This window comes from Rhipicephalus microplus, chromosome 8, assembly GCF_043290135.1.
Source record: "Rhipicephalus microplus isolate Deutch F79 chromosome 8, USDA_Rmic, whole genome shotgun sequence".
In the NCBI taxonomy this organism is placed as follows: Eukaryota; Metazoa; Arthropoda; class Arachnida; order Ixodida; family Ixodidae; genus Rhipicephalus; species Rhipicephalus microplus.
In genome coordinates this window covers 76913913-76939214 of record NC_134707.1, presented here as the reverse complement: position 1 = coordinate 76939214, position 25302 = coordinate 76913913, and the positions used below count along the sequence as shown (strand labels likewise).

Here is a 25302-nt window from a genome sequence, read left to right as displayed (position 1 = left end):
TTTTTGCTGTGCACAACATGGAATTTGGGAAAGCATTGTCTGGGTTGGCTGAAAATTGAGATGTCATCGGTGCGTCCCCTCTTAGGCGGAGGACGATCTAGGAGACGGGGAAATGCAGGTGTTCCCATAGTAGTGTACTTTTTTTCGGCAGCAATGGCGACCACCCACCATGGAGTCCAACCAGGGGACGCTGAAGCACTTAATAGCATAAGGCTGCAGACGCCAGCCGTACATTGCCACTATAACCAAATATAACTACTCAAGGTTGAGTAATTACACAAGGTTAACCCTTGCCGCCAGGAAAAATCCGAAGTAAATGGAAGAGAGAAGAAGACAGGACAGATTTAAAGACGAGAAAAGACTAAGATGTAGGAAGAGAGAGATAGGAAAAGGCGACTGCCGATTTCCCCTGGGTGGGTCAGCCCAGGGGTGCCGTCTACGTGAAGCCGGGGCCAAAGAGGTGTGTTGCCTCTGCCGGGGGGCCTTAAAGGTCCAATCACCCAGCGTCGGCTCAACCCCCAGGATCCCCTTTTCCCCGGACACGGCAAAGCCACGCACGGCTAGGCGTGGGAGGGAGTAGAAACTCCCCCGTTAGCTCGGGTCCGTGGTGTCGCTACACACCAAACGCCTACTTGCGCAGGCGCCCCTGCGGGGGAAAAGCCCGCGAGCTCTATGGAGGTGAACGCTCGGCTTTGCGAAGCGTGTGCTTGGGCTGGTCTGCAATAGTGCGAGGTTTATTGTGCTGAAGCAATATTGGCGTACCCGATGCGGTGAGTGAGAGCGAGTGTTAATGTGGTGTTTGGCTGTTAATGCATGACCTAGGAATGCTCCCGCAACGTGAAAAAAAAAGGCAGAAATGTCGATGGATGGTATGAAGTTGTGGCTGCTGCTTTGGTTCTAATTTGTTATACTATTCTGTGTCATAGTGCAACATCCCAAGACTGCATTTTAAGAATCGCAGTACACGAATAGCAGTCAAACAAAAGATTGCATATCTTGCCGAGAATGAAATAAAAAGACCTTCATTTACAGTCTTGTGTACCTTTTTAAAGAGAAGTGTAAACTTTGCTTCCTGCATGTCGAGTTCAAGAAGAAGAACATAAACTTTATTTGTCGAATTCAGACGATTCGAGTCCGGCGTTTATTAGTGGGCCTGGGCACCCACCGCGGATGCGGTTCCAAGACCTTGTCTCGAAGCGGCTTCCTCAGCACGCTGTACGGCCCAGAGTTGTGCTGTCAGGTTCGAGCTGAGCAGTGCGGCCTTCCAACGCGAGCGGAGGCTGGCGGTGGAAGAGTGAGTAATCAATCATTTTGGCTACAGTGCAGCACAATCAGACGAAAGGTGTTGATGGTGATGATGATCATGGCCTATGCGTGTGGCTTACATCCGCTCTGGGGGATCGGCCGAGAAATGACTATTTCGGTAGAAAGGATCACATATTTGTTGTAATTATAATATATACATAATTATATATATTGAAAGGATCACACATATGTAGAGTGAAGTATTATTTTTTTACTAATTCAGAGATGGGGAATCAAAACAGTCCTTATTCTATAACAATTTTAATATTCTATTCCTCGGCAGGGGAACCTTAACTTGGTGAAAACGAAGTAATGAGAATGCTCCCAGGGAGAGTGTGTTACAAATATTAAAATGTGTTTTATTTCATCGAAAGCCGTTCAACACTAGTTATCTTAGTAAATTTAGGCGGCTACACAATACAAATATAGCTGAATCATTTCATCCTTGCTAAATACTAGCAATGAGGGGAGAAGCCAGACCAGCTTTATAGATATAATAAGTTATTCTGGAGCTAGACGTCGTAAAATTGTAAAAATACCTTCACCTTTACCTGTGAACCAGAAATCCTACGCCGAGGGAACGAGAGATCTTGAAATTTGTTTAAGTGAGGGAATAATTATTCACCAGAGTCTTGGACTATGGCACGTCTTCGAAAGTCGTTACGTATTATGAGTGATGGTGGTACAGTCATTCAAACTATTCAAAGTATCAGACCACTGAGAGCGGCTTTCACCAGAGTATCCGCCATTTCAGAGGGTTGATGGTCAAGGCCCTGCTGCATGGAGGGAGAAAAAGAGAGAAGAGAGCATCACGTCACGTTAGTGAAGCCCACCTTGTCGGCCCAACACGTGATCAAAGTGTCAGAGCTTGCGGTAGGTTGTAGTGATCTCGTTGCTGTTCCGCCTTTGAACCACCCGCGTGAGCTGGACGGTCTGTGCCAAACCAGCGCATTTTGATTAAAGGCTACCGGGCGCCGTACTCCGAAGCATCGGCAAGTCTCGTTGCTGGCGTGATTTTGTGCAAAAGGTCAAGTATTGGGCCGACTTTGATGGCTTCAAAACGGGTTGGCTTGCCAAGGCTTGGTGCGTGACGTCATGCTTCCTCCTTTGTTTTTTCCTTCTTTATGGGTGTGTTCCAATACTCACCGTAGACGGCTAAATAGACAGCTAAATGGGCGGTGGCTATATTAAGTCCCATTCGAATTTTCACGTAGCCGGCAAAATAGACAGCTCCGAGAAGACCACATCGTGGACAAATACGATGCAGGCTACTTTGCTGTCAAAGCAAGATGGCGGCTCAGCGAATCGCTCAGATAGATCAAATCTCGTCGATGGTCGTCTGCAGACAAGCAGACGATTTCCCAGTCGCCCAATATTAGTAAAGTATATTTGTTTTTTACTTTGACACAAAATAAGCCAGAAATCACAGTTGTTACGTTTGTTTAGATTAGCTTTTTTACATTTTACGTTTTTTTTATTTTAGCATCACCACATAAAAGCTGCCCAGAAGTGTCCCGATTCTCGGACAGCATGGGCTTGGTGCTGTCTTCTAAGCAGTCTGCGTAGACTGCCCAAGTGCTGTCTAAGAATTGGAACACAGCCCATGCCGTGTTGCATCCTCCTCATTGACATTCTCTGGCACTGTAGCGCTGTAGGTCTGAAGTGGTGTAGCCACAATTGTGGTATCTAAAAAAAATGGAAGTTTTTTTTTCGAACTTCATCCTAGATATACAACTTGTCAAAATGGTTGATTGGGAGAGTCGGTGACTTAAACTATAAAAAATACATTCTAAAAGGTGCGAAATCGATATCGTTTCTTGAATCCAGTTTTCTTTTTGTGCAGGCGTTAAGGATGATGGCATATACTCAAAACGACACGACCTGATGGAGCTCATGTACATTGAACCGAACTGTAGCGTGTTTTTTACAATCTATCTCACGGGGAACCGCAGCAGAGGAGGTATGAAACTGTTTTGGAATATCTAAAACGCCCCATTTATGGAAAATGGTGTAAAAAATTGGCAGCATATCCACGGATTGAATGATGGAGAGTGGGGCAAAGCATTCGTCCGTCCATTCGTTCTTGCTTCCGTCTGCCCATACGTCCGTCTGTGCGACCGTCCATGCGTCCATCCGCCCGTTCGTGCGTGCGTCTGTTCATGAGTCCGTCCCTGCGTTCGTCCATGCATTTACCCCTAAGTCCGTTCATGCGTCCATCCATGCATCTGTCTTTGTGTCCGTTTGTCCACCTATTCAACACTACAAGTACCACCATCTCGCATCTTTTCATCATATATCCCGCATGTAGAAGCACTGCCATCCAGCGGACATTCCAAGGACTAAACGAGAGGTGGCACACGCACACTTTCTTACGGCTTGCGCTGCGGGTCTGCTTCCCACCTTTAGACACCTCGAGTGCATGGTATATACTAGTTCACTGTATTCATGTCACTGCGGCCCAACGCTTGCTGAACCTTTCCAAAACTAAGGAGGTTACGCCCAGAGAGTATAACGTAGCAACCTTTTCCTGTCAGATAGTGCTCAATGTACATGCCAATGGCTGCTAATGGGAAACGAGAGACAGGAGGATTCGGCTTTTACTTTCTTGCGGTTTGCGCTTCGTGTCTACTCCCCACCTTTAAACACCTCGAGTTCATTCATGGTATATACTAGTTCTTTGTATTCATGGCACTGCGGCTCAACGCTCGCTAAACCTTTCTAAAACTGAGGAGGTTACACGCCTCGAGTATAACGTAGCAACCATTTTTTGTCAGATAGTGCTCAATGTACATGCCAATGGCTGCTAATGGGGATCGCAGCGTGCGTGTTAACTAAAAGCCGAATGCTCCAGTCTCCTATTTTCCATTAGCAGCCATTGGCATGTACATTGAGCACTATTTTTTATTGTTCAACAACGCACGGAATAAATCTCTCGCCGGCACCACCTTGGAGGTCAAAATGTTATACTTGCTACATACTACAACGGCTACGAGGGACGAACAGATGCCGCTATAAGGAGTTTCGCCCCTAAAAAGCATGTACAATTATGTATGTCACAATTCATATGCCACTGAGGGCGTTCTGTATGAACCATATTGTCTTTAAATGAAACTACATACCCACTTACAAAACCAAGCTCAATACCGGTGCATTTATTTATACCATGGCGCTTGAATTTCAACGGCTTTTGATAGACGCTTGTTTTCTTGTTAAATGAATGTTTTAGAGTTTCTAAGGGCAATCCCTAGTTATTTCAGAGTTCCTGTTAATGCCAACATTGACCGCCTATGTGCCAAACGTTGAGTAAAGCAGCAAATTTAATCTTCCTTTAGCTGTTCTCACTTATTTGCAATGATATTCCCTACAAATTTGCGGCCTCTTTGTGACCCATATTTGCTATCGCTGAAGCAATGCTGTTTTTTTTTTGTAGTGCATTTAGATAACCATCTATGTAGTAACCTTGCATGTTGACATGTTAATGAAAAGTTATTTTTCGTCAAAAACGTTCGTTTTTTTTTCGTGATGCTTTCTTAATCAAATCACTCATGGCGCAATCAGATGCACTATGAGTTTTCGTCTTCGCTTCGTCAAGCTATAATTAATTGGCGCACGTCTCTTTTGACTTGAGTTTCTCAAATGTCACAAGCTTGCACATTTGTTTAGAAAAATTTATTGCCACAAACGTCAATAACACTCAACAGAACATTTGCTTCCTAGACATACTCTAACGATGATGACAAAACAGACGTCATTTACATGAACATGGATATGAGATGGCGTTGAAAGAACATAGGGCGAAGCTCCTTATAGCGACACCCGTTCATTCCTCGCAGCCGTTGTAGTATGTAACAAGTATAAAATTTTGACCTCCAAGGTGGTGCCGGTGAGAGATTTCTTCTGTGCGTTGTTGAACAATAAAAGATAGTGCTCAATGTACATGCCAATGGCTGCTATTGCTGTATGAGAGACAGGAGCATTCGGCTTTTAGTTAACGCGCATGCTGCGGTCCCCATTAGCAGCTATTGACATGTACATTGAGCACTATCTGACTGAAAAAGTTTGCTACGTCATACTCGCTGGGCGTAACCTCCTTGGTTTTCAAAAGGTTTAGCGAGCGTTCGGCCGCAGTGCCATGAGTACAGTGAACTAGTATATACCATGAACACGAGGTGGTTAAAGGTGGGAAGTAGACCCGAAGCGCAAGCCTTAAGGAAGTGTGCGTGTGCCACTTCTCGTTTAGTCCTTGGAATGTCCGCTGGATGGCGGCGCTTTTATATGGGGAATATATGAAGAAAAAATGCGAGATGGTGGTACTTGGGAGTGTTGAATAGATGGATGAACGGACACTCAGATGCATGGATGGACGCATGAACGGACGCAGGGGCGGATGCATGGACGAACGCAGAGATGGACGCACGAACAGACGTGCGGACGGACGGGTGGATGGACGCATGGACGGTCACACAGACGGACGCATGAATGGACGGAAGCAAGAACAAGTGGACAGACGAATGCTTCGCCTCTCTCTTTATTATTCACTGCGTGGATATGCTGCCAATTTTTTGAAGCCTAATATATATATAAATAACTTAAGCTTTGAAGAATGTTAAGGTATCGTCTTGTCGGCGTCTGCTGTTGTATGGGTGTGTCATGAGTCACTCTCTGTCAGATATAAATATTGGGTAAATATCAATGCTATGAACCGGTTCCCCCCAAAATTAAAATAGGCAAGAGATGTTCCAACAAATAGCCGATCACGCTAGTAGTGCTGAATGCACACTTCATTGCAAAACGTAGGGGTCTAAAGCTATAGACTGTGTAAAAGAAGAGAGAGAAAAAAGGGCGGGCTGCTTGGCAGGCTGTAAAGGCCTGGCTGACTGGGTGTTGGCTTGCGCTTCTGCCAAAAAGACAGACGGTGTATTTCGAATCCCGTTGTTGAGTGCAGCATTTTCATTTACATTATTTATGTTCAAGAAAATTCGCAGAACCCACGTACAGTGGAAATCGATGATATGCGAAGCGCGAATGAGAAATGTTGACATGTCACTTCAAAATCAGCCCAACGTTACGATGTCGAGGTAAATGATGCAATACATGACTTCCGTGTCATGATTATCAATTTTGGATGTGTTCTTTAACATCGTCATGTATTTACGCCCACGTGATACCAAATTTAGCGTATGTGGAGCTAGCAAAACGGCTTTGAGCATGGTGTGAGCGTGGTCTGTTGTCTTGTTCTTACATGACATGCGTGTCAGGATTATCATGTTTGCACCAGTCATATATTTCGTCATCCGTTGGCATCACGTAAAAGTAAATTTGGCGTATGTGGAGCTAGAAAATGTCGTCCGTTCATGTCGCGTAATACAGGGTTTGGTATATGTGACGCTAGCGAAACGGCCACGAGCGCATCATGATGGTGGCATGTAATCATGTTGTTATATAACACGCCACTCACGATTTTCATGTTATAGTGTGCCGCTTGTGTTCGTCATGCAATCATGTCAAACCATACCAGGTTTGCAACAAGACATGCGAACAAAACCACCGCAAAAGCTGCATGACCATAAAATGTATATCATGACAGTCATGACATGATATATAGATAGATAGATAGATAGATAGATAGATAGATAGATAGATAGATAGATAGATAGATAGATAGATAGATAGATAGATAGATAGATAGATAGATAGATAGATAGATAGATAGATAGATAGATAGATAGATAGATAGATAGATAGATAGATAGATAGATAGATAGATAGATAGATAGATAGATAGATAGATAGATAGATAGATAGATAGATAGATAGATAGATAGATAGATAGATAGATAAGCGGTTTATTGGCGGACACTCAGCGATGATTAACGACAGCGACAGTCAATGCGGGGATCGACTCTCTGCGCGAGCTGCTCTTCTTATGAAAAGGGCGACCCACTAGAAGGCGCTGAAGAGGACGACCCACTATTCAAAGGCTTTACCACAACTACCCCGGGTACGAAAAGGGAGCCACCTGGCGACCTAACAGGTGGTTACAATGAGCGGGTCATGGTAGGCCTTCAGGCGCTCCACGTTAACAATGTCGCGTCCTCGACGACGCATGTCCGAAGATGGTTCGATGGGTTCAATCAAGTAGTTGACTGGGGAAGTGCATTTGATGACACGGTAGGGGCCTTCATATTTGGGCAATAGTTTTGAAGATAGGCCAGTTGCAGTAGTAGGGATCGAGAGCCAGACGAGCGCTCCAGGGAGGAACGTGGGCGCAGTAGTGCTGGCGTCAGCGCGAATGACTTTTTGCCGCTCTTGATCATGCGCTGTAAAGGTCCTTGCAAGCTCTCGACACTCTTCAGCAAGCTTGGCTGTAGCAGAAATAGGCGCCCACTCGGACGGATCTGGCTTGTACGGAAGTATAGTGTCGATGGTGTGCGACGGGTGCCTTCCATATAATAAAAAAAAGGTGAAAAGCCAGTAGAGAGACCTGGCGGGCAACTTCCTCACGCACGAACGACTTGATTTCGGCGAGCAAGGTTGCGTGGTCAGGAACTGCTGACAAGGCCGAGAGATCAGCATCACGTGGTGGCGGGCGACGGGTCATCAAGCGCTGCCGCCGCAGCTCGTCGTAACTTTGGCATAACATGATGACTTCTGCCACAGTGCGGGGGTTCTTTGCCAGGAGCATGGTGAAGGCATCGTCGGCGATGCCTTTTAGAACATGCGTGATTTTGTCAGCCTCTGACATGTTCAGGTCGATTTTTTTGCACAAGTCAAGTATGTCCTCGATATAACTTGTGAAGGACTCGCCTGTCTGCTGGGCTCGTTCACGTAAACGCTGTTCAGCTTGCAGCTTACGAACGGCCGGGCGGCCGAACACGTCGACGACAGCGGTTTTAAAAGCGGACCATGTCGGGAAATCAGATGCGTGGTTGTTGTACCACATGCCGGCCATACCTGCGAGATAGAAAAACAGGTTGCCGAGTTTACCTGCCTCGTCCCAATGGTTGGGGACGCTTACGCGTTCGTACATGGCCAGCCAGTCCTCGACGTCGGTGCCATCCGCTCCGGTGAAGACAGGAGGGTCGCGAATGCGGGGGACACCGGGACATGGCGTCGGCGTAGCAGGAAGCGTTTGCTGGGCGGCGTCTTGGTACATGGTTGGAGGCACGGTACGGGATCGAAGCTCCAAAGGCATCGAATGCGGACCAAAGGTGTTTGAAGGGCAAAGCACTCTCAGCACTCTCCACCAAATTGTTAAGCGGTTTATTGGCGGACACTCAGCGATGATTAACGACAGCGACAGTCAATGCGGGGATCGACTCTCTGCGCGAGCTGCTCTTCTTCTTATGAAAAGGGCGACCCACTAGAAGGCGCTGAAGAGGACGACCCACTGTTCAAAGGCTTTACCACAAGATAGATAGATAGATAGATAGATAGATAGATAGATAGATAGATAGATAGATAGATAGATAGATAGATAGATAGATAGATAGATAGATAGATAGATAGATAGATAGATAGATAGATAGATAGATAGATAGATAGATAGATAGATAGATAGATAGATAGATAGATAGATAGATAGATAGATAGATAGATAGGTTCAAATTCGCCGAAGTTTGCTGAGAAATGCTTGGCATTTAAAAAGAGGCAGTAACTTAGCGTAAGCTGCATTCCGGCGAAGTTTTTGATCAACTTCAGTCTAGCGGAAAGCACCTTCCTTGTATGTGGGGTTTTAGGCCGAGTACCACTAGAGCCCCTCATCACGCATCTTCTTGGAATTCTTGCTCAAAACGCAGCACGCTTCACGCCTCCACAGTTTTCAGTTTTCTTTTGCACTCGAGGCTGCTTTCCGCCGTATATATATATATATATATATATATATATATATATATATATATATATATATATATATATATATATATATATACATAGATAGATAGATAGATAGATAGATAGATAGATTAGAACCAATGGATTGTAAATAAGAAGAAAAAGAAAAGTGGATGAAAAAATAACCAGCCGTGAGCTGGTTATTTATTGGGTTATGGTTATTATATATATATATGATGAAGGCCAGGCTCTAGGCCGAAACGTCGAAATAAACCACGTTGTGACCGCTCACGGAGGATCTACTGGACTAGTATACGTATATATATATATATATATATATATATATAAATATGAAAGTAGATGCGCTTTCACATAACAACTGTTTATTGTGCCGACGTTTCGACAGGAACCCTGTCTTTTTCAAGGCAAGACAGGGTTCCTGTCGAAACGTCGGCACAATAAACAGTTGTTATGTGAAAGCGCATCTACTTTCATATTTATAACCTTGCGGCAACCGAAGTTATTCTTCTATATATATATATATATATATATATATATATATATATATATATATATATATATATATATATATATATATATATATATATATATATATATATATATATATATATATATATATATATATATATATATATATATATATATCGCTTCAGCTGTTCTCACTCATTGCAACGATAGTCTGCTGCGTATGTGTATATATGTAAGTATAATTGTGAGTTCGCGCTCATCCTATGAGTGTATGAGTGTTTGTTGCGTGCGTCATTTGTTCTTGGGGTACGCTCTCCAAGTTTCAATCTTCCTGACGTTCTTCGTATTACATCCCGATATGTTGCCATCACATTCATGGCTTCGCCTGTGCGGGGAACCATACTCTACTAACATGGTATCGCGTTGTTTAGTCGAGACTTCACTCAACATAAAGGAAACAAAAAAAACAGATGCTGCGTGCCCTCGTGCCGCATGGCTCAGACCCTCAGCTGAGCTGGGCGTATCTGTTTTCTTTCATTTCCACATTTCTTCATCGCCTCATTATTTCTTGTTTTCATTTACGTTTTGCATATTTCTTTTGTGTCTCTGTTTTTTGTATTTGTTTCTTTCATCGTATATCTGTTTCACTTTTTCTCAAGTGCTGCTGCCTATAATTCCTATTTGACGAGGGTGTCATGCATGAACATTGATAAAAACAATTACTGTGAAGACTTCTTTTCTCCTTGCAAATAAGTTCTTATTAGGTAGCTCATGATCAGCCTAGGTAGTTAAAACATACCAATTGAGCAAAAGTAGGTAGCTAATGCTGCTTCGGTTGAAATGGCTGCGGCCCACATGCAGCCACTTTGACAACGATGCTATGTAAAGGAGGTTGTTGTTTGTTGTTGCTGTTGTTGTTGTTGTTGTTGTTGTTGTTGTTGTTGTTGTTGTTGTTGTTGTTGTTGTTGTTGTTGTTGTTGTTGTTGTTGTTGTTGTTGTTTCCCTGTGCAAATGGCTCGTACCCAAAGAAGGGGATTGGCCGATTATAAGGTGAATTTGCCCTAAACTTTCAGCAATGCGTCATTCCTACAAATTTTTTGTAACTTAATTTTGATTTGAAATACTGATATCAAGTTTGCAGAAAAAAAGAAGAAAAATAGTGAGACAGTAATTTAGCACGAAAATCGATTAGCCGCAGTGATCTATTCTTGAATGGCGAATAAAACATCCCTGTGGCTGAAACCCAGTGTAGAGGCTCCAAATGAAAAAAGATCAGGTTGTGATAGTTGCAAGCCCAGTATTTGAAGAGGTGGTGCTTGTATGCTTTCCCTGAAAAAATCAAAACAGCGACAATGTAATTCTTTCTCCTTCTCACTTCTTGTTTATATGTTTTTTCACTGTTTTCATTTTTTTCTAGATTTCTCTCTACCTCTGTATATTTCTAGTTTTTTCTTTACATCTCTTTGTGTTTTGCCTATCCCTTTCGCTATGGATTCCTCCATGTATCTATTTTTTTTCTTTCTCTTCATTCGCCCTACCCAAAGTTCAACCCAGAGTTTTTCAATCATATTTGTTTCGAAACTACCTATATACAGGCTCCATGTATCGAAATACAGCCACGTCATTGGTTCCTCCTTAGCCACTAGACCACTGCGCCCCGCCGCGGTGGTCTAGTGGCTAAGGTACTCGGCTGCTGACCCGCATGGCGCGGGTTCGAATCCCGGCTGCAGCGGCTACATTTCCGATGGAGGCGGAAATGTTGTAGGCCTGTGTGCTCAGATTTGGGTGCACGTTAAAGAACCCCAGGTGGTCGAAATTTCCGGAGCCCTCCACTACGGCGTCTCTCATAATCATGATGTGGTTTTGGGACGTTAAACCCCACATATCAATCAATCCTGTCGGGGTAGAGCAGATTGTTGCTCCACCTGTTGATGAGCACACCAGCTAATATTTGCATTATTAGTGTTTTATGTTGCTGCTCCCAGGTGGCGCGACTATGAGCTAAGTGGCGAAAAATTGGGCCAACTGCGTGTGTGGGTTTCGCAAACGCTGTTTCACCACTGGTATGATCGAATAACCCTGACACATACCTAGTTGTTGTGTCCTACGCCGCACAAATCGGTATCGTAGAATAGCGCGTGCAAGACGCATGCGTTGCTGCAGGAATGCAGAAGATGAAGAAATTGAGAACTAGCATGATGATGGTGACGTTTAAGAGTGTTCCATAGGAGTTTGTCAGCCATAAGTAGCTACGCTGTTATGATCCCTGCCGTTAACGAGAAACAATCTGTGCCGGAGCAAGAAGCACGCACGCAAAGCAGTCGTAGTGGTTCCTGAAATTTCGACTACTACGAGTTATGCATGTAGTGTCTATAGACCATCACACCAGCAATCAAGTGATTGGTCATCGGAAACTCGTTCTGTAGCTTTTATTCGTTCGCATCATGGCACGATCACACAATAGAGCGCAAATAACTGTGTAAACATGGCATGCTTCAACAGCACTAATTTTGTACTCTTCCTAGGATATTGACCTTGCACATTTTTATTGGAGACATCGTATCATATTAGTCACTTCAACTCCAGATGTTTTGTAGGCCCGTGTACTCAGATTTCGGTGCACGTTAAAGAACCCCAGGTGGTCTAAATTTCCGGAGCCCTCCACTACGGCGTCTCTCATAATCATATAGTGGTTTTGGGACGTTAAACCCCACATATCAATCAAACTCCAGATGTTTGCTAATCGGTTTCTATTTAACTTCTGTATACATATTCTCACAAAACATAAAACCATTCCCATTTTCCGACTCTTATCGGCAGTTTGCGATCATATAATGTACAATGCAAATCGGCAAGAAATATTTTTTTTACTTCGCTTCATTTTTCTTGCTGGTGCCACTTCGTAATGCTTGTACCGGCGCTTCCAGAATGCGGGAACTTTGAGTTGGCACCTAATATAAGAGCGCAGCGTGTTTGTAGTTCCCTGCTGGTTTCAGAAAGCGGATGGCCTGCGTTGCCACTTCGTGTAAAGACACAGTGTGTCTGAAATTATCTGCTAGTTTCAGATTTCGGATAGCCAGCGTTTTTCCTTCATTGAAAAATGCAGTGCGTCTACGTCTCCCTGCTGTTTTCAGAAGTTGGATAGCCTGCGTTGCCACCCCATCTAAAGGCATAGTCTGTCCTCGATTCGTTGACCTTCCAGGAACTTTTTAGTGAGAAATGCATGGAAGTCATAGTGAGTAGGTGTAATAGCTGTAATGTCTTTAGCATCATCAAACACATGCGTTAATCAAGTAGTATAGAACACTGCTTTGACTTTGGTCGAAACGGTATTGAGCTTCTCGAAGTTTGAGCTACCATTTTTGAACGTTCTCCTGGGGCTGCCTTTAGCAGCCGTAACATACCTAATCAGAAGCTTCCAAACTATCAAGTACTCTCTCAGTAAGTTTTCATGTAATATGGCTCACCACTAAATACTTTTGAGTTGTAGGTCTCGGAAAATCAGGTATATGGACTTGGATTCCAAATAGTGTCCTTAGAAATTGTAGTAATGTCAGAATTTAAACCACATGGTGTTCGACACCGTACGAAAAAAGTGCAAAAAGTCATTAGCGACGAAGGGAAAGTGATGGCTCTGCAAAATTTTTAAATGGATGTTTGAACTAATTCATTTTAAAAGTATCAATATAAGAGTATAAGTATTTCTTTAGAATGTTCCAAGACCGCTGGTCCACCGGAATCGACGCTTGTGTCTTGTGACGACTGTGATGGGCCACTGTCTCGAGCACAAACAGCACCGTTGAGGTGCTGTTTGTGCTCGAGAATATTCAGTCTAAATTGCTCAAAAATACCAAGTTCAGTGTGATCAGTGTGTTCAGTATTCAGTGTGATCGCCTTAAGACAACGGGGTTTCTCACTGCTTTTTTGGTTTCTGCTTCTGAGTGTTTGCTAAAGAGAATAAAAAGTAATGCGCAGTCTACCTACCAACCAGTAACCTCTCAATGTGGGCGAAAACGTTTCATTCTCATTCCTTATGTTCAATCCATTTCACATGGACTAAGGTGGGTCGGGGGGCAGTATGACTTGATGTTGACTTATTAGGCTGAAATAAGCTGGGTAGCCGATGGCAAGATCCAAAGCCGCGTGAAGAGAAGTTTAAGGGCGGTTGATAACGCTTGCTGAATCAAGTACGTTAACAAGTACAGCGCGTGCTCGACTGGTGTAGTTTTTCAAACTCTTTGCACGTGCGACAGTGTCTACATCAGACGGACCAGCAGATATGTGAATATTAGGTTGCGGGAGCATGACAAGTCCTTAAAGGGGGGGGGGGGGGGGGGTATCGTCTCACCTCGCAGTCGTGGAGGTGAGTACGGTTGCACCTTTTTTTTGAGACGTCAATCATTCATCGCTATCACATTCAACGGACACGCTAAATGCCATGGCTTACTACATGACAAAGTGCGTTGGCGTTTGCACTATCCAGCCATCTGTTGCTTTATCGGAGGAAGAAGTTTGTTTCATCGATCGTCTTTAATGTTACGTGCCGCACGACTTATTGTATCCATATTTATATGCTTTCCTTCAAATAAAAGTTTTGGTTGTTAGACCAGCGCTTGTCCTGTATCATTTTCTTCTGTGTTTCCTTTTGTGCGCTGCTCAATTATAGATTTTCAAGAATGTTTTACATTATTTTAACACAGTAATGGCCTCTAAGTCAGCAGAACATTTCACGTACGTCAGCCAGTGTAGCCATACCACAACCTAAAAGAATGACTTCTTTGAGCAATAAAAGACGCATAGACCATTTTCTCAAGTCCCCTACCATCAGATAATGTGACGGTGTCTTCGTGAAATGCCCGTGAGTGCATGATCTTCAGCCATGCTTTAATGAAGGGTTTTTCTTGCGCACATGAAGAACGTTCCAGTCGAACGGAAATGTCAAAGTTACAATTGTGAACACACCTGTGAATAGACTCTGATAACCAAAAAAATTTGGGGGACCCTTAAGCTTCGCCTTTAAGAGTTGAACGCGATAGCGAAATCTGACATTAGTGCACACTTCAACCGCTGAGTGCATACTTATTATTATGTTTTTATACACACACGCACACACACAAACATGCACACAATAGATTGCACCAGCGCACGCCATTATCGCCGAATGGGCTAGTTTTCATTGTGATACCTGTCGACAAAGTGCATTAAAGGGGCCCTGCAGTGACACACTTTTTTAAGTATCCATGGAATTAAATCACTAGAAAAGCTTATTGCCTCACGAATTCAACACTGCAAAAATATTAAGAATTTGTCCTGTGTGAGTGGAGTTAGGAAGGTTTGTCGCATGCAGACTGCATTATCTTTTCTCTCGGCAGAACTTTCTTTGTAGAGACGGAGAATGGCACAACAACACATCATTGCATCCATCGGGGTGTACCTCAAGATGGTGTTCTTAGCCCCACAATTTTCAATCTAGCGCTCCTCGGCTTGGCTGACGCACTTTCAGAATCAGCCCATCTATCAATATATGCAGATGACATCTGCATCTGGGCGTCAGGTGGACCACGCCTTCACATGCGTGATTGGCTTCAAAGAGTGGCTACACTAGCGACAAAGTACCTGGAAGAACAGGGACTAGGGCTGTCACCAAAGAAGTGCTCGCTTATAGCATTCATGCGTAAGGTGATGAGTCCATATGTCAATAAAAACAACGGACACACGACCAACTACGTGAAGAACCACCGATTCCTCGGAGTCATAGTTGATCGCGACCTTTCTTAGAACCCTCACGTCGCCCACATGAAAACGAAACTCACCATGATCACCCACGTACTGAGGTTTCTTGCTGGAAAAACGTGGGGTACATCGGTACGAGTGATGCTTCAACTCTACACTATTCTGTTTTTCGGTCAAATGTGATACAGGTTACCCGTGCTTTGCAAGATCGGAAGAACAAACTTGCGCGTTCTCCAGTCGATCCAAGCCCAAGCACTGCGAATATGCCTTGGTCTCCCGAGATGTGCGTCTACAGCAGCGACAGTCATCATTGCGTGTGATTATCCAGTCAACGCATATATCCGCGTAGACGCTTTGAGAATGCACATAAGACATTTCTCTCGGCTTCCATCACACCAACTCGCCTCACTTCGAACTTTTAGGCCCTACTCAGCGTTCAGCGCAACTGTAGCTTAGCATTGCACAGTGCTTGCATTGTACTTCACGCATGCAGCACGGCAACCGATACCATTGTGATGCCTACGCCCACTCAAAGCCCTTCTTACAATTCTTGGCATCCAAAATAAGAAAAAGTCGTCGCATCTAGCCCTGAAACAGACCACATTACTCTTCCTGCCAAAGAAGCACAACGGACGCCTTCACATTTACACCGATGGTTCTGTGTCTTCAGTAAGCTCAGCAGGGGCGGTGATTATTCCCGCGAGGCACATCACAATGAAATTTATGACATCGAATTTGACGTCATCGACAGCTGCAGCACTCGCCGCCATACATGCGGTTCTGGAGTTTATAGTTGAAGATCCTTCGGGAACTTGGTCTATCTGCTCAGACACGAAGGCAGCTCTTTAATGTCTTATTTCACCCTTTTGCCATGAACCTAATGAACATTTAGTAGCTGAGATACAACTTTTTCATGACCAGGCCATCGAGAAAAAGCACAACATAGTGTATTAGTGCATATCAGGTCATTGCAGTATACATGGCAATAACCGCACAGATGACCCTTCTAGATCTGCGCACGATGGTACCCAATACAAAGTCATCCCGTTCTCAAGAACCGACGCAGCTACAACACTTCGTTCGCTTGCACGTGATCTCACATTGGCACAGTGTATCTCAACAGAATTCGCAAATGCGCGCCTGCATAACTTGGATCCCGCTCTGCAGCTTCGTCTTCCCTCAGGGATATCTCGAGCTGAGGAGATTCTTCTATGCAACCTGTGACTTGGAGTAGCCTTCAAGAACGCATACTCCTATATCAAAGGAGTAGACAGCTCTTCTACATGCACGTACTGCAGCTGCAAAAAAAACATCGTGCGCCTTCTATATGAGTGCACCCATTTCAACGCGCCAAGACAAGAATCGACTGCAGCTCTGGATAGACTGGATGATCGACCTTTGTCGGAACAAAGGATTCTGGGTCATTGGCGGAGCCCATCCTCAGCCCAGAAGGCTTTGAAAGCTCTGATATGCTTTTTACGGACAACTGGCCTCAGAGACAGACTTTAGTGTCCTATACTCTATGATGTTGCCTTTCCTCTGTCGCAATTTTTTTTTGTAATTCCTCTCTTTCTCACTATTCGGAACTTTTATTTTTATCATATTTTATTCCCTTCACCCCTTTCCCCAGCACAGGGTAGCCAGCCCGTCTAAGAACTGGCTAAGCACTCTGTCCTTCCGCTTAAACTTTTCTCCTCCTTCCTCCTCTCGTCCCGACGAAAGCGATGGAAGCTAAGCAGGGAGGAGTGGCAGGGCAAAGAAACTACCACGCCTCGTGACTTTGAGCACTTTTTTTTCTTCGGACACGCGGCATTTTCAGTGTGGTTGCGCGCGCACGTGTGGACAAGTAGCGGTCTTCCGCGGCAATCTCGGCAACTTTATTTTTTGGTCACAGTGGCACAGACGAATTTCTGCTCACAACAAACGGGGCCGACTTCGGCGGCAAGTTTTCTGCGACACGTGCTCTTTATCGCTATCGCGTTAAAAGGCCAGGCCTTCATAGAAGGTTCAGCACAGTCACAGCGAAAGTCAGAAGAGCTGCATTTCAGTTTCTTTTCTAAACACTCATTGGGTAAAGGCTGCAAGCATACTTGCTGGGTACCCACTACTGCATTAATAATTATTTCTGGGTAGTAAGCTGGCATTCTCCATGCTATCGATCGTCAATCTTCTGAGAAGCTGGAATCCGCTAAACACTTGGAAGGACTTCATGCAGTGGCCGACAAGGATGAGGAATCATGCCTCAAGTGGGTATGCGCCACGTAATAGGTAATGAAGAACAAGCTTTTTTAGAGGGGTTGAGACTGATCGACCCACTCGTTACGTGAATCGCATTGTTTGATGCCTGGTTGTTTTTTTTACTCTTATAAAATACTTTATTACTCATAATAACGCGATTCTTTTCCCGGCATCAAGCCTGCCCAAGGCAAGTTTGCGAACAAGTCCCAAACACCGGCGATGCTCAGTGGTAGAACAGTGGGCTCGCACGCAGTGGACCTGAGTTCAAGCCCCAGTTTGTCCTTGGTACTAGGTTCTTGTCTTATTTTTGCGATAGCGGTTACGAAGACCAGTGGCGGCGGCGGCGGCAGAGATCAATGACGCCGCTAGTGACCCGAGTTTTAGTCCTATAACAGCTGTCGCTGTAAAAATAATCTAGCGACAGCACTTCTAACACAAAAGCGTTTTGTGCCAGGGCTGATCAAGGCTTCATGAACCAATTTCAGAAACGAAAATTACATCCAAATATACGCACAATCAGAAATGAAAGTGAACAGGACTCGAACCGGTGACCTCTAGTTCCGCGACAACAGATGCTGGTCCGCTGCCCACTGGTCCGTGGACAGGGTTTTTTTTAATTTATTTTGCACCATGCCCACATAATGTGAAAGCTTTACAAATGCATCTTTTATTTCTAGCATTGTCTACGCATAGTTTCCTTCCTAAAGTGAAGTAATGCATGATGGCTCCACGTTTATTGCTATGAAAACGTCGTTTGTACGCCTCAATCCCAATCGGCGCATTTTCTCGAAAAGCGTAATTTTGTTGACGCACAACACTGCCAGGTGGTGAGATGACTCCGAACGTCGGCCTCATTAATACCACCTATCCATACCAAAAATAGCTCTGCATAGCTCGAGTTCTTCGTTACTGCGGGTTACAAACGTACGCTCACCCCTCAACGAATCGCAGCCGTTTGAAGGAGAAAACACGACGTGCCTTGGTTGTGTTTGTGTGCTCCTATTTAAAACAATCATGTATCACCAACTCTCCCAATCAACCATATTCACTTGCGTTTTCCTCTCCCGTCGAACAGTGGCATTCAATAAATTTAACATGCCACGAGCAGACGAATCGAGTCCAAGCTCAGCTTCCAATCATTGACGCTCTTCTGGCTGACACACCACTTTCTCCGATTGTTTCAGTTTCAGTTTATTATACATTTCCTTTATAGAATTGTGGAAAGAAAACGTGCCCTTGCGGTGCTGCTGCCACAAACATATATGACCACTAGGGTTTGTTGAATCTTTGATAAGCACGTTGTCATCGCTATAAGATGTACCACCTGGCGTCGAAATGGATGCATCCACGTTAAACGGTGCTAAAACTGACCCACAAATACAATAATCGTGCAAGCTCTTTTATACCAATCTACAAGGAACGTAATCCAACTATTTCTGTCAGGACTCGCTTCACTTTCATGTAATACTGATTCCTGTGACGGAGAGAGCCACCATGTTTTTTTTTCTATTTAGCGTTGAAGAACATCATGTGCTGAAACACCAGCAAACTCTCATTTAGACCAGCAGTCTCAGAAGCAGTAAAACTTAACCTTCTACCCACTCCTTCTGTTCCCTTGATCTCAGCTGCGTAGTGGTTGTTGCTATACAAAGGAGTAAAAGGTTGCTTGCATGGTGTCCGCCATGTCTTGTCGTAGGTTCTGCTTGTAAAAGGTGGAGACCAGCGCCTTTCGATACGTTGCAACAACTTGACTTTACGGAAACGTATATACAAATTTGCAAGACTCTTAACCGTTGGAACCGTCAGATGTTGCCTCGGCAGAGCCGATAGTGCAGAGCACTCTTTGCTGCGACCAGAACGACCGTGAGGAAACAAGAGCCAGGCTTTAACCCCTCGGTTGTTCCTCCCTATTCTCCTCACGGCCAACCAAAACAATTCAGTCAGTTTATTGAACAGACTAAACACATGTCGCCATCCTCTCCTATCACTCTCTTATTCAAGCACTCGACCACTCGGTCTGCGAAAGAGGGATAAAAAGACCGGCCTCCACATGATGTTCCGCGAACTGCACAAACGCACACAATGGTGGCGCCGTTTTGGCTGCGGCCTATACCATTACTGCGAGATGATTACTCTGTCCAGCGTGACAGCCGTACCACGGACACTAATCCAGATGGATGAATGTCGATACACAAGATGTCCTCACGTCGCCCGCTGGCACTCCACTGGCTGGGGACCACCTAGCTGGTTCTTAAAAGCGCCGACGAACCATGGTCTTCTTACCAGAACGGCCGTCCTGCCGCCGGGATTATCGTCTCCCGAGAAAACGCTCTTTGGGATGCGCACACTTTTGCGACAAAGAAGGCTCACCCCCCTAGCCAGCGACACCACACCTTACCGAAGCTTTCAAGACTTAACATTATTTTATGTCTATTAAACTAAGCTGTTTCAAAGCGCTAATTTCTTTGAGAAAGCGCACGACATGTACTGATTAGTGCAGAGGTCGAGGCTAAGAGCAAGAGGGAAATATTTTGACTATGTTCGGACAAGGTCCCTTAAGATGGACGTTAGCACCAGGTTGTAAAATTTGTAGACTTTCCTTTGTGCTGGGTCAAGACATTTAGAAGATGCCTTGTTCACGCTTGCATTACAGGCTCAAATTTTGAGCAGTCAACCTAACTAATACTATAGCACTGACCCTAAAAATGCCTACTCTGCGAAACGTATCATTAAATTCGCGTATTTTAAAAGGCATAGTAGGTTATGTGGTATATGTAAGTTTTTACATAATATTTTGAAAAGTGCTCGAAATATTCACATAAAGTTTCACTGCTCACAAGGAACTGGTTATCGCGTGACAACACTTTATAAGCCCAGATTATGCCTATCAATCTTGTAGCCTACTCCCAAATTATATAGTGGAATCACTTAATAAATGTACAATTTCTCTGTAATCACCGAAAAGAATGTATTCATATTCAGCTGTGTTATTGTGGACACTCACAGGTTCTACTTGAACTAAAGATACATAACATACTTTTTTGAGGTTTTTGTAAAAAAAATTACTACGCGTACAAAGCCACAGGGGGTGCACAGTGCTGTGTGATTTTTTGTACAACGTCCCTTTTTCGAAAAATCACCAATTCTTTTATTTTGGATTGTTCCCAACTTGTTTTAGCTCATGAATGCAGAGTTTCATCAAAATCGATTCAATAAGCGTTTAGAGAACTTGTAATAAGGTTGAAAAAGGTACACAAATGCAATTTGAGTTTTGTGCGCGCATACCTCTCACACCAGAGGTCACGCCGCGCACTATGGCGAGGCATTTAAATCACTTAGAATCGCCGAATAACGTCGGGCTTCAACAAATTTGGTCCTTACCGTTAAGTGTACAAGTCACTGTAAAAACTGCAAATTCGGCTTTTGGGACGGTTTAGGTTACCGTACTGCTTTAGTTGTCTCACATGCAGCATCACAAAACTTTCAAGTTGTTAATATAGCCCCAACATATGTTTTGAAAGTAGCAGCTGTATTGATATGATGTTTCACATGAAAACATGAACGAGTAGTAACTAAGGCAGCTCATGTATTCAGCATTCAAAGCTTAAGAAATGTGAAAGATTGGTAGCTTTGAACTATAGAGCTACAAATAAACTTATATTATTAGTTTTGGCACCACAAATATTTAAGCGCGACGCTTCTATAAAAGAAAAGATAATGAGGCAAACTATGCGATATTATTAGAAAAATGTAAACACTAACATTCTATATATCTGTCTTTCGCTCTCTATTAGTGTGCGACATATTCATAAAGGACAGCGCAGTTAGCAGAGGCCCTACAGAAAACTGCAAAAAGCATTTCAACACAACCTGCCAAGATTACGCCGCTGTTTACTACAGCTCCGAGAGGTGCATCGATGATTACATACCACAGGAATGGCGAAAATAAAGGTCGACTTTTTTACCATATCACTAAACAACTTTAGGAGTGTTTTACTTCTCTAACATAATGTGTGCATGTCAAAAAAATAGAAAAACAAACGGGGGGCTTTTTTTTTTGGACACAACCTATGAGGTAAAAATTATATTGTTTAGCGAAAATGACACGAGGCGTGTCTATTTAGAATGTATATTGAAACTGATGCGTACAGCATCCACTAAGATGGAGGACAGCACGCACAACCTACAGACCACTTCCTCGTTGTCGTCTTCTGACCCTTGATATGTCAGCTACGTAGCATTACCCCCCCCACCTCCCGGCGCTAAAAGCGCCGCCTCGGTGCACATTACCTAAGGTCTTCAGTAGGCAGGTGGTAAGGTTTTAGCCTGCTGACGTGCACAACATCACTGGGTGTGGTTGCATGCAGGCAGGCTTGTGGTCTAAGATGCAGGAATGATCTCATAGGTGACGTTGGTTACTTGGCGGATGATACGGTAAGGACCCATGTAGCGAGAGAACAACTTCTCTGATAAGCCAACTTGACGAACTGGGCACCACAGGAGAACGAGAGAACTGGGGGAGAAGTGAACGTCAGCATGCCGGCTGTCGTAGATGGCTTTCTGGGTGGCTTGCGAAGCCAAAAGTCTAGAGCGGGTGATCGGACGTGCGTGGTCGGCACTAGCAATAGCGTCGCGTGCATATTCGATTGACGGCGTTGCAGTGGTTAAAAGTAGGGTGTCGAGTGGTAACGTCAGGTCCCGGCCATGGAGCGAATAAAAGGGTGAATAACCAGTGGTGTCGTGGCGCGAAGAATTGTACGCGAAGGTCACGTGAGGTAGCGCCAGGTCCCAGTCATGGTGGTCTGAGGACACACACATTGTGAGCATGTCCGTTAGGGTCCGATTTAGCCGTTCGGTAAGGCCATTTGTTTGAGGATGGTAGGAAGTGGTCAGCTTGTGGTGCGTCGAGGAAGAGCGCAGAAGATCGTCGATCACACGGGACAAAAATGCGCGGCCACGATCTGTGAGTAATTGGCGAGGAGCGCCATAATGTAGGATGACATCGTGGAGCGAAAATTCCGCAATGTCAGAAGCAGTGCTGGTGGGGAGCGCTCGAGTGATGGAATACCAAGTTGCGTAGTCTATAGCGACAGCGATACACTTGTTTCCCAATTTAAACTCGCTGGTAAAAAAAGTATCTGTAAAGTAAGGATAACGTAACACCTTGTGAAATATGGTGGAGTAATCGTGTTAAAAAAACTGGCCGCATTACGTAGCGAGCGTATCTTGACAGTAAGGGTACCATAATTTTGTAAGAACGCGTGCAGGACCTTAATTCATAGTAAAGGAAACGTCAAGGTCCTGAAAATTAACAGGTTGATAAGCTTAATGTCTGTTCTAAACAAGCTATTCACAAAAGTAATAGCAAGTTGAAATAAGGTGACATGAAAGTTTAATCAACCAAAGAAGCAAGCAGGATTTCGTGCAGGCTACTCTACAATGGACCATATTCATACTATCAATCAGGTAATAGAGGAAAGCGCGGAATACAACCAACCCTATACATAGCCTTCATAGATTACGAGAAGACAATTGGCTCAGTCGAGACATCAGTAGTAATGCAAGCACCACGAAATCAGGGTATCGAAGTACCCTACATAAACATACCAGAAGAAGTCTACAGTGGATCCACAGCCACCCTAGTTCTCCATACAAAAAGTGACAGCATCCCGATAGAGAAGGGCGTGAGGTAGAGAGACACGATCTCTCCAATGGTGTTCACCGCGTCTTTACGGAAAGTTTTGAAGAACCTAGGTCGTGAAGAGTTAGAGATGAGAAATATAAGAGCGTATGTTAGTAACCTGTGATTTTTTGATGATTTTCTCTTCATGGGTAACTCAGGGTACGAACTACAGCTCATGAATACAGAACAGGACATGGAAAGCAGAAAACTAGGTTGGAAAATAATTTGCAGAAAACAAAATTATTGTGCAATTGTCTCGGCAGAAAACAGCACTTTGCGACAGGTGGAGAAACGCTTGAACCTGTAAAGAAATATTGTGAGGCAGGGTCTCGTTAGGACATGTAGTAACCTTGGAGCGAAACGATGAGAGTGGAAGAACTAGAAGAATAAGAGTGCGGTGGATCCCATTCGGCAAGCATTCTCAAATCATTAATGGTAATCTTTCACTAAACCTCAAGAGGAAGGTATATAACAGCTGCATCTTACCAGTACTTTACCTATGCAGCAGAAACCTGGAGTCTTACCAAAAGGGTTCAGCTTAAATTGAAGACGACGCAGCGAGCCATGTAAACAGACTATATAGTGGTAACCTTTAGAGACGAGATTAGGGCGGAGTGGGTCAAGAAACAAACCGGGTTAAGGATATCATGGTTGAAATTAAGAAGAAGAAATGGACATTGGGCGCGCACATAGCACGTAGGGAGGGTAACCGCTGGTCATAAAGAGTACATTATGGAAGATAGAAGTAGGGTGCCGTACGTGAAACGGACTGAAGGAGAGAACAACTTATTAAGGGTAACTGACTGGATTACCAGAGAGGGCGAACCCACGAAGGGGAGACAGAAATTTCAGCTTTGATACAAAGGCGAAGCAATGAACGCGATAGCAATAAATTGGAAGGTGACGCGCAGAATGGCAAGCAGATCGAAATGTGCCCCGTGTTTCTCAAGCACGTATGACGCACGAAACGTACTCACAGGTACAGATGAACGCGAATAAGCCTCTCAGTTGTTACTTCGCTGTGTCTGAAAAGCGCGCCCTTTTCGCAAACGGAGGCTGTGTGACGATTTCAGTGACCTTTGTGTTTTCCGAAAAAATTTCGTGATCTTAGTAATTATATACTCTACAATATGAACTGCATCCACAATAACTCCTAAAATAAGGATAAATATTCATTACGTCCTAGCTGTCTTTTTGGAATACATTTTTCTTAACAATGCTACTTCGTTTGCAACCTGACCATTTGGTCTCAGTTGTCACTGTTCTTACCTCGAGTATACATAGCCAGGTTGTCATCTACGTTTCAGTAACTTGCACAGATGAATTTTCAGACATCATGAGAGTTCAAAAGAATGATCGGGAACTTATGCGGCAGAATTAGTCAACAGTGAGTCACTTAGTCAATCACCCATAGATTGGCTGATGCATAAAGAGCGGAACGTCCACACAGGAGTGGAAACACCAGTAACACAAAACACCAGAAGTAAGAAAATGTAACTTTGTCATCACCGCTGCTGTTGGATGTGCAGATATTTCAATTACGACACACCATGTATTGGTTGTGCAGTTTCAAGCAAAAAATGCATTAAAGGCGTTTCTTCAACATGCCAACTCGATTAAAAGAAAGTGGTTGCAAAGCCCTTCTGCTAGTAAGAACTTGAGGGAATTACTTTAAAAAAGGGGGCACGAGCAAAACAAGGCGTGATCATTTAAAGCTTCTTACACGTTTACGATAAACACACTGTCGCTAGCCAATCATCTTCGTGGACGCAGCTTTAGGATACTTATTGTCACCACACATTTGTCTCTAATTTATGCATAATATAATGCGATAAGTATGAGATCGCGCGAGAGCGAGTCCTAGCAGAGTGAAAGTCTCTATAGTGACGCTGATTATGACATATTAAGTTATCTGAAGTGAGCTTAGCTGCTCCTATGATCGAGCATCACTCACATTAACTTGTTTCTACCAGTCCTGCCTCTATTTGAGGGAACCTTTATCATTTATATTGCTTTATTGC

The 25302-nt window shown here is 44.1% G+C and overlaps 1 protein-coding gene across 1 annotated transcript in view; it reads left to right on the top strand.

Moving 5' to 3' along the window:
* Positions 1–21576, top strand: part of LOC142769175 (uncharacterized) — a 91206-nt gene extending 69630 nt beyond the window's left edge. Inside the window, exons 4-5 of the mRNA XM_075872160.1 lie at positions 3149–3265; positions 21393–21576. Coding sequence (XP_075728275.1) covers positions 3149–3265; positions 21393–21547 — 272 coding nt within the window. The 3' untranslated portion in view covers positions 21548–21576. The remainder of the gene's footprint in view (positions 1–3148; positions 3266–21392) is intronic.
* The last annotated feature ends 3726 nt before the right edge of the window (positions 21577–25302 follow it).